Source organism: Diprion similis, chromosome 1 (genome assembly GCF_021155765.1).
Source record: "Diprion similis isolate iyDipSimi1 chromosome 1, iyDipSimi1.1, whole genome shotgun sequence".
Lineage (NCBI taxonomy): Eukaryota > Metazoa > Arthropoda > Insecta > Hymenoptera > Diprionidae > Diprion > Diprion similis.
Window position 1 is genome coordinate 12,611,556 of NC_060105.1, and position 14,738 is coordinate 12,626,293.

At 38.3% G+C, this 14,738-nt stretch overlaps 1 protein-coding gene across 2 annotated transcripts in view; it reads right to left on the reverse strand.

Annotated features, from left to right (window-relative positions):
* Positions 1–4,335: 4,335 nt before the first annotated feature.
* The window catches only part of LOC124408067, a 54,973-nt gene continuing 44,570 nt past the window's right edge, over positions 4,336–14,738 (reverse strand). For both annotated transcript variants that reach the window (XM_046884735.1, XM_046884743.1), the window contains 12 exons: positions 14,488–14,666; positions 12,941–13,208; positions 12,758–12,857; positions 12,459–12,601; positions 12,176–12,385; positions 11,593–11,773; positions 10,867–10,979; positions 9,953–10,778; positions 8,909–9,057; positions 8,564–8,746; positions 7,059–7,302; positions 4,336–4,686 (listed from right to left, as the gene is read on the reverse strand). In XM_046884735.1, coding sequence (XP_046740691.1) covers positions 4,540–4,686; positions 7,059–7,302; positions 8,564–8,746; positions 8,909–9,057; positions 9,953–10,778; positions 10,867–10,979; positions 11,593–11,773; positions 12,176–12,385; positions 12,459–12,601; positions 12,758–12,857; positions 12,941–13,208; positions 14,488–14,666 — 2,743 coding nt within the window. In that variant the 3' untranslated portion in view covers positions 4,336–4,539. The remainder of the gene's footprint in view (positions 4,687–7,058; positions 7,303–8,563; positions 8,747–8,908; positions 9,058–9,952; positions 10,779–10,866; positions 10,980–11,592; positions 11,774–12,175; positions 12,386–12,458; positions 12,602–12,757; positions 12,858–12,940; positions 13,209–14,487; positions 14,667–14,738) is intronic.

A 14,738-nucleotide genomic window follows, 5' to 3' on the forward strand; every position in this document is an offset into this window, starting at 1 on the left:
TACGCGATGCAGCTCACATCCTGGGCAGTTCTTGTCAAGTATATTTATGGTTCGGATATCAAATGGCTCGTACAGATTCATTCTGAACCTAAAACAACTGAATAAGTTTCTTATCACCGAGCATTTTGAAATGGAAGATTTCAGAACCGCTGGAAGGCTCATGTCTCATAAATGCTACACGAGTACTCTAGATTCGCAAGATGCCTATTTTCTCATTTCTGTCTATCCAGATCATAAAAAAGTAAGTCCTTTTTTCAGGCTTCTTGCCGCTTGTGGATATCGTTCGCCTTTGTCATCGACGAGTTGATGGACAAATCGAATAACCAAGAATGACGCTGGACCAAGTCTGAATCTGTCTGTCGTCAACTCATGGGTGGAGATGGGTCCGTCTTCTTCTCTCCATAGAATTCAGAAATACCTACGATCTTCTTCTCATCGTATCACCCGTCGGTAACAAATATCACCAAAATGAGATTTTGGTGTTCTTCGTAATCGAAAACTAGATCACCTGCCATTTCATCACTTCACTATCAAATCTCATGAGACTTGGCTCAAAATGTGTGTTTTATCACCGCCGAGTGGCATGATACCGGATAGTGCGATCCATCCAATGCAATTGTGAAAATTTGGCCAACTTCTGTGGGTGGTAACCAATCTGTAAAAATTTTTTCCAAATCTTAAAAAAGTAATTTGTCGCTCCACTTTTTGCCAAAATAAGGCATTAATTGCCCAAGTTTCACTCTGATCGCTTAAGCGGTATAGGAGTTTTGCATCCCCACGTTTTCGAGGTGTACAACGCGTAACGGGCCTTTATAAGCACCTTAACGTGACCTTGGGAGAACTAGAAACCAGCATGACAAAGCAGCTTGAATTTGAATTTTTGTTTGCTGCCTAACCTCTTCTGCTTTTCGAATCAGTTTACGGAATTCGGCTAGGATTTATTTTCTAATTCTTTGGTATACACCTCCTGTGCGTCTAACAATAAGTCGTCTTCTAGTACCTGTTCGTGTATTGTGTGAATTGTTTAAACATGCTCACAAAGAGCGTCGACTTTCACTTGAATCAGATCTAAGTCTGGCGAATACACCAGTTCTGCGATAAACGTTTTGTGACGCATGACTTTTCTCTTAATTTTTGCACATTTGCGTTTAACAGTGACCAAAGTGTCTTTCGTCGTGATAGATTATTTGTTATTTGTTTTAAGTAGAGATGGCAATATGAGAGAGAATGGCGATTAACAAAACGAGCTTACTGTTTAGGTGCCTTGATTGAAGATACGTCGCAGGCTGCTTGTTCTTCGTCCCTCGTCCTTTTGGCTGTGTTGATCAGACTGATTGTTACGCTGATCTTGATGTACGATTTCACTGAAGTTGATTGAATTAATAACTGTCTATTGGTTATTACTTTGTCATTGAATTGAATTCGTTAATTGACACTAGCTTTCGTATTTTATCCAGTATTATTCGTAGTAGTTATAAATTTGTATCGTTATAGTTATAGCGTCGGAAAACTTTCCAGCATGGAAGGCTTCCATGATTCTATATGAAAAGAAATAAGAATTGAAGGATGAAATATGGAATGGAATAAATTTGTCTAAATACTCAATTGAGCCAAGAGAAATTCTTGCTATTTATTGGCTCACGGGGGAAAAGCCGCTGGGGCATAAAAACCCCTTATTAATCGAGTAGTAAAGTTGTGTCAAGAGTGTATGAGGTGTTAGTGTACGATCAATGGTTGTGTCTCGCAAGTTGAGAGCTGCCGTGAGATTCAGAGGCCGAAGGCGTGAATCTACGGAGGTTCGATCGGCTGACGAGAACCTGATGTTTAAATTGGAGAGGAGAGGAAGAGAACAAGAGAGTTCCGAGCGCGACTGGAATGGCCGGAGACTCGAATCGGACTGACCAACCGAGCGTCGATTCCCGGTCAGTTATTTATTCTTCCAACGATCAGCGCCATCTTTGGGGTTATCGACGATCCACCTAATCGCACCCCCGCGATCGCGCCTAAACTTACCGCGGCTTGTTGATGCGGTACAATCGGTAGAGATTTCGGGTATCAGATGGGGTAGAAAGTACGCGCGGACATGGGAAAGGTGGATTGGTACGGTCTGAACAATAGTAGTGAGGTTGATATTATCTATTGGTTCATTTGTTGAATTGCTCAGAGTCCGAAATAGTTGTTTATTAGATATATTGATAATCAGTTGACTTGATAGCTAGTTGAGTTTAAATATTTTTTGCGAGGTCTTGATAGGAACTGAATAATACTTATAATTGAAAAATACGCGACACTTCCGCACCTTCGCGTACCTAACACCCAGGCAGGCCAGCATCCACATCTGGTATCCAACTCAGTAGTGTAAATTGGTAAGAACCCATGGATACTGAAGTTGAAAAAACCCGGTTGAAGTCGCTTACAACGCTTCAACGCTTCAGTCATTGTTTAATATTACTTTATTGTTTAGGGTCGTAGTTCCTTCAGCGCGACATTATCTTGCCAGATGTAGGACTCTTGCGTTTTCTATATGGTTTGGGATCTACCTACCATGGAAGTCTTGACCATAAAAGAATATATAGATCCAAACAAGACTTGTTATATCAAAGAAATTGTGCCTTTAGATTACGACAGCAGTTTTGAAGAGTGAAGTCCAGCAGCCAACTGACTTGGCTGCTCATTCTCACCGAAACTCACTTGTGGTTGGAAACATTCGTCCAATGAGACCTAAAACTCGTTTTCACTCTAATTTTTCTGTACATTGATTACTGTTACCTGGTATTCCACACTCTCACAGACAAACTAAACAAAGAATTGTAACAGCTCGTGTGAGCTGCTGCGTTCGCTTTATTTCCAATTTGAGGGGGGACAAGCATGGTTCCCTGTATCGTCTGCAACTGAAGTGGATGTCGTACAAAAATCGACGGCTTTATTTTCTGGGAATCTTGACTTACCGTATTTCATACCTCGAAGGTCCTTCATACCTCTCTGACTTCTAGCAAGACGTGATCGAAACTGCTGGCATCTTCATCGGCATATTACAATATTAACTCTTTGGGGAATCCCGCAGTTTTGCACCACCGCATAGAGGATCTTTTTCACCATCTCCACAATGCATTTTTGGTACTCCCCGCCTCCGCCTTCACATCTCGACTGCTATTTCTCTCTTTATTTCCAGAAAACTGATCAATCGTATTTCCTTCTATGTAACGAAGAGTAAATTTCTTCTGATTTTCCGGACTATTGGACAGCAAAGATTGATTGTCGTAGCTGTACATCGACCCATCACCAGTGAGCGCTTAGTTTAGTTTAGTTTAGTTTATTCGGTTAACGGATAATGGATAACTTGTCGGATCGCAATTTTCCTAGCAACCTTTGTTCCCTACGTTTTTTGATAACCGTGGAATTTTAAAAAACATGTTCGACAAGAATCCTACTGCAATGAGCTTCATTGGAAATTTTACACATTGATGTCATTTTAAATAATATCTGAACAAGTGTAGGTTCACGTTTCCATATAGAATGCGCATGGTTGAATTACAAATTGTTAGAAGTCAAGTATGGACTAGAATAAGTTGATTGTTTTTTTTGTACCATCGCAGAACCGGCTACTTTAAGAGGAATCGGTAACTGTAGTTGACCAAGATTTATTGCACACTAGCCTTTTTGGACACAACCCGCGATTGGACACCAGTTGTGTTTATTGTAGACACGGCCCCGTAGGGTGTCAGAAATTGAATTATTATATTCAAATGCATGATTAAATCCAAAATTGTCAGACGTGGGACAGTAAAGCTGAAGTCCAACTTCCAGACTGATGGTGAAAAACGAAAGATTCTTCTCTTTGAAGTATACGCACATTTGTGGGGTACCAAATTTGTTCTTCAGCTGTCGACAGTCAACCATTCAGACGCAATCAATTTTGGTGGCGTCTACGTTAGTATGCGTCAAGACGTTTTTTTCTGTTGTTATATTTTGCCCGATATTATACGAGACATCGGTTGATATAGAACTGAGAACCAATTAATATACGTATTGTCTTCACCTGTGTGTCACCATGTCCCCTCCAATCCTACATATTTTTAGGCAGGAAAATGATGAATCGCGTATGAATTATAAGGAAAAATTTTATTTCAGAAATACTTGATCGCAGTATAAAAAAAGACGAACATCTGACACAGCCTCTTTGATTAAATTCCACAGGCTTTGAGCAAATAATAAAAAAAAAAATTTACGTCATAAGTACATAAAGTAAATAAAATAACTGCGTTTCCATTTAAAATAAAAACATTTATATACCTGTATGTATATGTATACAGGATTCTGTGAAGCGAGGCTTTCGAGCTATTCATTGGCTCTGTGCGTTACGTTAAGCGTTTTAGATTGGCCCAATCATTGGTACAGAACCCGCTCTACTGAATGCGAATGATGTATGTATACCAATTGTCAGTGCTATATAAAATACATTACGAATGGAGTTTCACCTAAAATCTTTCGTACGAGCCATTGGCTGTAGATATTGTAAGCGTGAACTTATAATCAACTTCAACTAATGGGTAATGCGGTGAACCGTTCACGCCTCATAGTATTCAGATGAATAGCGCCAAGATTTGAATGTAATTGCGGGTCACTTGAACTTCCATTCTCAAAATTTCTTTCTTCATCCAATTCTTCTGACAAGTTCACCAAAACCTGTAAAAAAAATTTTACAATTTATTTCCGGAAAGATGAAGTAGATGGTAGTGTCAACTATGTTATCTTCCAAGATCATACAAACTTAAAGAAATAGACTGCATGGTCTTATGGAGAGCTTGAAGCTTCGTGTTAAGTAATACCAGACAACACACCTGACGTCTAAAGACGCCCTACAATCCTATCCATAAAGACGTCTTCCAGTTTTTCATAAGAGACAGCTAATATCAAGAGGTAACCTGAATGATGTCGAAAACATGGCAAGTGCAACACTTGCTGCCATTCTTTAGTTGTGAACGAATAGACGTTTTGAAGATATCCTTTACTGGTTGATTTTGGAACGCCTCTAACTTAGTAGATGCGAAAGCATATCTCTTCAGCCAATCAACGGGATGAAAGTGTGGTAAGTGGAAGCATTTTTGCGATTGATAATCGAGTTGGTTCTCCTGCTACACTTGGATGTGTCTCATCGAAAGCTCTTGTGACAAGCTAAGAGATCCATAAAATTTTGGCTAACTCCTGGAGACATGTTTCCCTCTCTTCAATGATTTAACACCCAACATTGACCTTCTTCGGCGAAGAAGAAATGACGAACACCCAATAAAAGTGGATTCTGATCCCCCTCGTTAGATCTTTTAAAGCATACATGTTTTTGATGATCGGATAATAATGAGAATTCCTACCTGAGAGTCTTTGGGTTCGCTGATTACGAATTCAATGTCAGATTTTCGAAATTCAATATGGCGGATACAAAATGGCGGACACCGAAACGTAAATCTACGAGAACATCGATGAAAATTTTTACTCAGGGATTTTCCCGGCTGCTGATTACGAATGCGATGTCAGATTCACGTAATTCAAGATGGTGGATCAAGTAGTGCCGACAGCATAAAATAGAAGACAAAAAAAAGAAATGTGAAAAAAAATAAAGAAACAAAAAATTGAGGTAGAACTCTTCATGCCTTCGTTGTTAACTCTAGGTTGTGCAAAGAAAATATGATTTTGCAAGACCTTATTGATATTTTCAAAGATTGGCGTGTCGGTGTCGCCACTATTGGATCCACCATCTTGAATTTTGGAAATCTGATATCAGATTCGTAATCAGTAGCCCCCAAAAGGCTGTGAGTAAAAGTTTTCATCTCCATTCTCGTAGATTTAAGTTTTGTTGTCCACCGTCTTGAATTCGCCATATTGACTTTGGGAAATCCGACATCGGATTCATAATCAGCGACCCCAAAAACCCATCCACACAAAATTTCAAGATATTATCACAATAGGCACAATAGATTCTCCCTTTTAACCAAGCTTTGCTGCCTGTTGTAGAGCATGCAGTCTATCTCTATAAGCGTATGTCTGACCACAAATTAAAATTATCATTTCATTATAGCTTAAACGATTTGATTCTTGAATTTCTTAATTTTTCTTTTCAATTATTGCAAAAGTAATGAAACAATTGAGTAGTGCATCGTATTTGGCAAAGAACCCGTTTCCAAGTCTTAGGTCTTTCGCGTCAAATTCTAAAATCTGCAACAAATACTTAAAATGCTGGAACCCAAGAGCTAATCTAACATCTTAATACTTACTTACGGATCTATTAAACCATTTTGATACATCAATGTTACGATTCAAATTCTACGTTTTAATATAAATGAAAAAAAAGGTCAGATTTAGAGGGTGTGTCAATCGTCTAGATTGCCTGGTTGCAGAATTGTTTTTCAATCATTTGGTATCGATTTTGAGAACGGCCCGTAAAAAAATTTGTCAACACCTTAAATAAGGACCATTCTGCTCTAATATGTTGTTCTTACATCATTGTTACATATATTATTCCTCTGACATATAAGTCACAGTTGCCTTTGGCGGACATAACGCAGTTCATGTAGTACGTACGACAAAAAGTAAAAACTGTCATTTTATGAAGACCAAAGTGGTATAAATTCTATGCCCTGGATACAAAATATTGGTACCTGAACGTTTTTCCTTATACCGAGTTCTGGGTTGCCATACAATTTTCCTAGCGACAATGTTTTCAAATGCCTTCACAGTAAGAAATATTATGAAACTTGAAATATTATTACTGCTTTCCAGCACCAAGATATTTCGTGATCGACGACATCAACATATACGTTTTGAAGAGATACTTGGATGTTCTTATGCAAGAGATCTAATGGACACGTACTTTTTTCAGGATACTTCTTGACTTGACAATCAGAATTTTTTCACGACGAATACCTTACACGATATCGTTCTACAGCCTCGTCCATAAACGACGCCGTAAAAAGTTTTCTAACCTCAAAAAATGTGGCTTTTGTATACCTAATATAGAAAGCGAACGATGTTGACGTACCAAGATTTTCAGGATCAACAATTACCTGATCTAGTGAACTTTGAGTAAGCGTGTAGTCCGTAGCGTTCAATTCACGTGCCAAATCCTTGACCTTTACAAAGACTGCACTCAGCTTCATATCGTGATTACGTGGCACCAAAAGTCGAGCAGCAAGGGCCTGTCTGGAGGCAATACTGGTTCCTGGAAGATGGCTGGATATCGCTTTCAAGAGGTCTGATAAACAAGTGGGGCGTTTGAACCGCAAGGATATGATATAGCCTTCTCCGTACCTACAAATTATAGATAAAATGATTCCTTTGCACACTTTTATCGGGATTCATAAAGATCACAGTTCATTCATCGGAATTAGAGCAGACTATCGGATGTTGTCAAGTTGTTTTGAGCGAAACAAAGGTTTTCTCAATTAAGAATATTCCTATATTCTAAGTAAATTAGGTCAAACCAGACTTTTGAACCAAATAAAAAATTAGATAAAATTCAAAATTTCAACTGTTTCGATCATGCACCAGCTAAGACTTCGACCCGATAAAATTCCTTTTATTCAATTCAATTGTTTTATAACTTAATAACAGTTTATTTAAATTTGACTCGCACCATTAGGTTAGTCCGGAAATTCGGCCCAAAAAAGTGTAATTTTAGATTGATAAACATGTTACAACGTGTGAATAAAATCCCAATCTGCACCTGTGTACGGTTAGAGGGTTTAATAAATGACCCTGAAGGTATAGGATGTATCGCAAACGATTTTCATAGGCTTCAATAACAGTTGTCATCATTAACAATTTTGATCCAACCCAAACAATTTTGTTAATGGATCAATTCAATTATTGTAAACATTATTAACGTTACCCACAGACACAGGTCATATTTAGGTGTTGACGAATTTTCTCAAGCATACCTCCTAAACCAATTTCAAATGATTCAAAAACAATTGACTAATTTTTTCAGATTCTTATCTCAACTTTAACCCGTGCCAACAAGAAGATGAATTTCCCCGTTAAAAATATACGTGCTTCGGATACGTTCTCAGTATATATTTCATTATAAAAGTAATAATGTTTAAAAAAATCTGTAACTGCAAGGTTTTAGTTCATCAGTGCTGCTATCTAAAAAAATCATTTCATGCCCTGCAATCTCGACGAATTACAATTCCTCTAAATGCAAAAAAGTCAGATTTCTAGAGTGTAGAATCTGTCGCGATTGCATGATAAGATGATATGAATTTTTTTCAGATAGTAGCACTAATGACCACTAAAACCTCGCAGTTACAGATTTTTTTGAAGGTTATAACTTTTATAATGAAATATATCCGGAGAACATGTCCGAAGCACGTGTATTTTGAACGGTGAAATCCATTTTGTTATCGGCACAGATTAAAGTTGAGATGAAAATCTAAAAAGATTAGAAAATTGTTTTTGAATTATTTGAAACTGATTTGGGGATTATGCTTGAAAAAATTCGTCAACACCCTAAACATGGCGCTTGAATTCTTGAATATCGAACTTTTAAATCACAAAGCTCAATTCTTACTTGTGTTTAAGGTATTGCGGCGATCCAATACATTTAAGGCCGGCTTTGGCCAAGACGCCGACGCGGGTACAAAGATCTTCACACTCTGCTACGCTGTGGGACGTCATTAGCACACTACCTTGAGCTTTGAGGATAGATTTCACCGCGCTAGCAACCAGATGTTTTGCTGCTGGATCCATACCACTACAGTGAACATGAAATAGTCATTACAGAAAAGCAGTTAAAATAAATTTCATAATGACTTAATACACTTTCATAACATTTTCGTAATGAAATTGGAGGGCAGAAGTCAACAATAGTGGACAATGCTGAATAAAGAAGGAGAGAAGCATCAAAAACGGTTACCTAGTTGCCTCATCCATTAAAACGACTCGTGTTGGTGCCATAGTGCTAATGGCCGCACACAGTTTTCTCTTATTTCCACCACTAAGGCTCGCTACTCTTTGGTGAGCATATTTGATAAGATCAAAACGCTTCATGGAGAGTTCAACGGCCTGATAAAAGTTAAGAGGTGAAATTAATACAAACTGATGCGAAATTCGACGCACCAAAGTTTCTTACAGCTTTAAGGTGCTTATAAAGACCCGTTGTACACCTCGAAAACGCGGGGATGCAAAACTCCTATACCGCTCAAGTGATCAGCGTTAAACTTGGATAGTTAATGCCTTATTTTGGCAAGAAGTGGAGCGTCTTTTTACCATTTGAAAATTAAAAAAAAAATTGTATAGATTGGTTACCACTCACAGAAATTGGCCAAATTTTCACAGCTGCACTGAATGGATCGACCTATCCGGTATGACGCCACTCCGCGGTGATGAAACACACATTTTGAGCCCAGTCCCATGAGATTTGATGGTGAAATGACGAAATGGTAGCTGATCTGGTTTTCGATTATGAAGAACATCGAAATCTCATTTTGGCGACATTTGTTACCGACATTACGCGCATGCCGGTAATGTATGCGTGTAATGTCGGTAAAAAATTACCGGCATGCAGAAAAGGTCGATAACAAATGTCGCCAAAATGAGATTTTTGTGTACATCGTAATCGAAAACCAGATCAGCTGCCATTTTGTCATTTCACCATCAAATCTCATGGGACTGGGCTCAAAATGTGTGTTTCATCACCGCCGAGTGGCATCATACCGGATAGTTCGATCCATTCAGTGCAACTGTGAAAATTTGGACAATTTCTGTGGGTGGTAAACAATCTGTAATTTTTTTCCAAAATTTTAAAAAGTAAAAAGACGCTCCACTTTTTGCCAAAATAAGGCATCAATTGCCGAAGTTTCACTCTGATCGCTTGAGCGGTATAGGAGTTTTGCCTCCCCGCGTTTTCGAGGCGTACAACGCTTCTTTATAAGCACCTTAAAAACCAGTTGAAACTCACCCTTGGAACGTTTCTGAGGCCACAGATTTCACCGTGTATCGTCAAAGATTGATGCGGCGTAAGGAAGGGGTCCAGAGCATCGCTCTGAGGACAGTATCCCACGTCTCCAGAGCACAATGGACCAGACCCAACCTCTTTCTCACTTATAACAACCTCACCAGCCGTAGGTATAATCTCTGTGGTCAACATTTTAAAGGTTGTACTTTTTCCAGCTCCGTTAACACCGAAAAGACCGAAGCACTCTCCTGCCTGGATTCCAAAGCTGAGATCCTGGACTGCAACATTCTTTCCAGCAGCACTTTTGTACTCCTTACGAAGATTAACTGTCTTCAGTACATCATTACAGAGTCCCTTCTCGACTCGGATCCGCTCCCTAGCTACATCTTCTTCCTCTTCATTGATTTGGTATCTAACTTTTTGCTTGAAAATATTTGGAAGCGCGCGACATTCAACGACCAAGTTAATCGCGAAAAGAATTGCTCCAACCACGAAGAGATAAAGGCAGTGCGGACCGAGAAGTTCCCAGCTCAATGGCGACTTGTATGTGTTCATGTGAAATCTTTCCAAAAGACTAGCTGTGATGTCGTTTCTTGATATTTGTACAAGACCATCTCCAAGAGCGTATTGGGGAAAAAGTAACAGCAGTTGATGAAGAAAGTTTCTAACATCCTCAGCGGTTTTAGTCTTTCCAAGAATGTCGATTATCAGAATCGTTGCTAGCGATGAGACTCCGATGAAAGTGTTCAGGCAGAAGAGAACCATGTTTGAGAGACTGGCATCATCGAAAATTTTTTCCGCCAGATGGGTAAATGGAATCACTGCCCAACTAAAAAAATCATAACATGTACATCGATATCATCGGCTTGAAGAACATTCAAACACTTCCATCTACCAAGTATATCTTTGAAACTCACGCGTATAGTAACAAAATAACACAAACTGACGAAAGGTTATCTCTGGCTACGTAGGCAGGAAGTCCAAATATCTCGAAAACTATCACGGCTAGAAGAATTGATGCTGCAAACACCTGTAACACAATTAAAGCTTCTATATTATTGACCTCCAAATTTCTATTTAATGGTATTATTGCTCAGTTTATTTCAATATTTAAACAAATGTTGAGTGAACAGCAAGTGAGTTGAGACTCTTTTTTGTTATATTATTGATCAACTTGACGTTTTTCAGATCCAACTTCAATAGTTGATAATTTCGCAGACTCTGGCATAGTTTGTAATCATGGATGTATGAGTTGAATCCGATACTAACTTTGAAGTAATTTCATCAATCCAGTAATGATGCGATGAGCCATACTGGCAAGGAGTTTGGGTAGCACTTATAACTAATATTCACCGTCAGTCATTAGAAACAGTTATATTTTGATTTATGGTCCGAAATGAAGAGCCGGTATCTTATGATTGAAAAAAAGAGGAGTGAAAAAGGACGGACAGATGAAATGACGCAATGTAAGTATATTTTTCAGAGTTTCGGAAGAAAATTGTCCTCATCATATCAACATGCCAGAAAATACTTTCACAAATGCGAAAAAATCGAATTGAACATGTTTAGGCCATTTTCCAGCAAGGACTATGGTCTCTTAGAAAATGTATATCTCTCTCAGAATACAGAACAAAATGATTTACCAGAATGTCCCAGATCAGCGCAGTGGTCCAATAAGTTAATGGTCGAACTCCAGCTAAGTAGAAAATTCTTTTCTCTTCAGAGAGTCTTTCCCTAACTAGTTCCTTCGCACCCTGAGCACCTACGAGGCTAAAAGCCACCAGTAATACAAGGGCCACACCGACATCAGCCACGTGTTGAAGTCTGCAAAATAATTAAACTTACTAAGAAAATTGGATCAACTGTTAAGATTACTCGTTCAGATCTATCATGTATTAGTCGCAGTTATTTAGTGATTTAATGACAATTGAAATCAACTAAAATTTGCAGGAAATTTGAACAATCTAAACGTAGTTTTCTTGGCAAATTTGACTCTTTTTTGCTGTTTTTGCACTTTTCACAACAGACGTTACGAAGGTATTTTATCACACAAAAATAAAAGGAGATACAGTGTAATATAGTAATTAAGAATTATTCCAAGTATTCTCGGTTTATCACTCCAAAAAATCTTTCACGTCAGGTATTTAATATTGTGTATAACCACCCATTTGGCCTTTAGTATACACGCTATTGGTCTTCAGAACATAAAAGCTGCATCTTACTTACAAGCTGGTACGGTTAAGTTGGTCTCTGGACAACTTAATCGGATGATTTATTGTGGTGAGGTGACCTGACGCACCGTTTGCTCTGAAGATTGCCTCGTTGAGGGCGTTGACGTAAGCTGGCAAAGAATGATGTCCCTTATTGTTGTACCAAACTACGAAAAGTCCTGTCTTGTTCTCCGGCCCCGTGTGCGATAAGGACCATCCGCCATACCTGAAGGAAATTAACATCAGAGATATAATTGACATAAAACATGGCTTAAACATTCCGTGTGATATTTTCTTACCTTTTCTCAATATATTGCTGCTGTGTTGATACGATCCAATCAAGGGTCGGAGGACCCGGAAGAGTCTCAATTAAACCTTCATATGGAGGTGGAAGTCCGTGACAAACTTGATCACCGTCGAGGCATTTGCAGGTTCGCATTTCCTGTTATAAGTGTTATTAATAATAATAGGTTGATTTAGAAGACATAAGTCGCAGGTCGGAACAGATGATCTTACATTTTGAATTAAAAATTACACATGCATAATCATTTTTAGATTTATGTATGTATATATCTAACAGGAATAAAAGAATTCATACATTCGGTGAAGTTTGCCAAGCTCCTGCATTGTCGTCCCCAAAACGGTTGTGCAGTTGCAGCGAAATACTTCCATGGAATTTATCGCTGGTATTATCAATGCTGAAATATGGGTTTCATAAGAAAATATTAAACAATTGATGGGCGATCATACGATCATGGAGGGTTCAAGGTATTTTGCAAACCTGTAAAAATGTACTGGATGAACGTTGTATAGTTCAGGAGTCAAAACCAGAGGTGGTTGATCATCGGAAGGTGGTCGGATCAAAGAAAAGCCCATTGCGACTGCGACGAATAAGGTGGGCAAGACTAGTGCCGCAAGAAGTGCACACCAATCACGTGAAAAATGCCACCATCTCTTTTTCAGCAGAGCTTTACCTTGTCGTATCACGGATTGCGGAATCTTGGGTTCATGACCAATCAAGTCAACATCGTCAGGAGGATTTTCAAGGCCTGTAGCATTCAATCGATAAAGGCTTAACGTGCTTCTTCGTGTAAAACCATCAACAGACTAAAATTTTGTAATTTCGAATAAGCTGAACATACTCCGCTAATTTTACTTTTTTGGAAACAAGTATCCACTCAACATCGAGTGCTAAGATTTTCAAACAAATTCACCAAAGTAATTGTATAAATTTACTCTGGTACATTTCTATGATACTATATATGTATAGTCCACCACTACAAATCTAACGGCATGCATTTTAAGCGATACGACCTTAGTTCGACAAGGCAATTTAAGTATTCATGAAAATTTTGGAATAAGAATTTCGTAGCATTTACTTTCACGTTCAACGTCTGTTTAACAACTGCAAAGATTAAAAGGGTTCCGAGAAGATTTAGGGGAGACGGGTTCTAGTTGTCATGGTCCTTACTCTCCGATTTTTCGAATTTTTTTGAATAATATTTTATTTAATTAAGATAAGGGACACTTTAGATGCATCCTTTGCGCACCTACATAGATGAAATTCGTGGTTGTTCCAAAGCAAGGGTTTATTCGAATTCTCAAACAAAAAAAAAATTGCCGGGTAAGTTTTCCGAAGTATTAAATGATGAATAACTTTTTTTTTGCATGTTGTTTTTTATTCGATATAAGAAACTTGGGTTTTCAATGTATATTATTAAGCAATAATTCTTTTCTTTGCTATATTTTTAACTAGAAAGCATGAAACAGTTAAACTAGACTCTGAGAACCCCAAAAACCATGAAAAATTTACTTCAGACTCCTAGAATCCCGAAAAACTTGACCCGGACTCAAAAAACCATGAAAAAGTCGGAATGGGGCAAGTTGTCGAAAAATTACTGTCACATCCGACAACTTACTCCAACCCGTGATTTTGTTTAAGACGTACATATCTTGCTGATCCGCTATTCAAATATCAAATGAAAGAGACAAGAATTCTCCTCCCGATTACCTCATTGCGAAATATTTCAATACAACCAAAAAAAAAAATGAGAAAAAACATATTTATAAGATGGAAAATAGTTATACTTATAAGGTCCAATTTCAGTTTTTTCAAACACTGCGAGGACGCATATGATGCGATATTCTAGTTAACGACATTCATTTATTTCAAACATTGAACGACGACCTTATTAATCTATAGAACCACTCATTCCAATATCTAGCTGCGGAGATATGGACCTTGTGACAACTAGGACTCGTTTCCCCTGAGAGGGGGTTTCATTTAAAAAGCATACTATTTACTACAAGCATTTAACATTCTCCTACCAGCGCTGCTAACACTATTCAAGCTTTCCAAACTTGTGGGCTTTGCGTACGTCCGTCCGCTGTCCGCATCGGTGCACATATTTAGAAAAATTCTTTCAAGTGTATCACACTCTACATTGAAGTGCGAGAACCCCACTGTCTGTTGATTATCTTCAAGAGTTTTCACAACTTCCGCCATACTGAAACACATTCACGAATCGCATTAAGAAACACGGAGACTTGATAACTCTGTTATTGAATGGGTTGTAGTA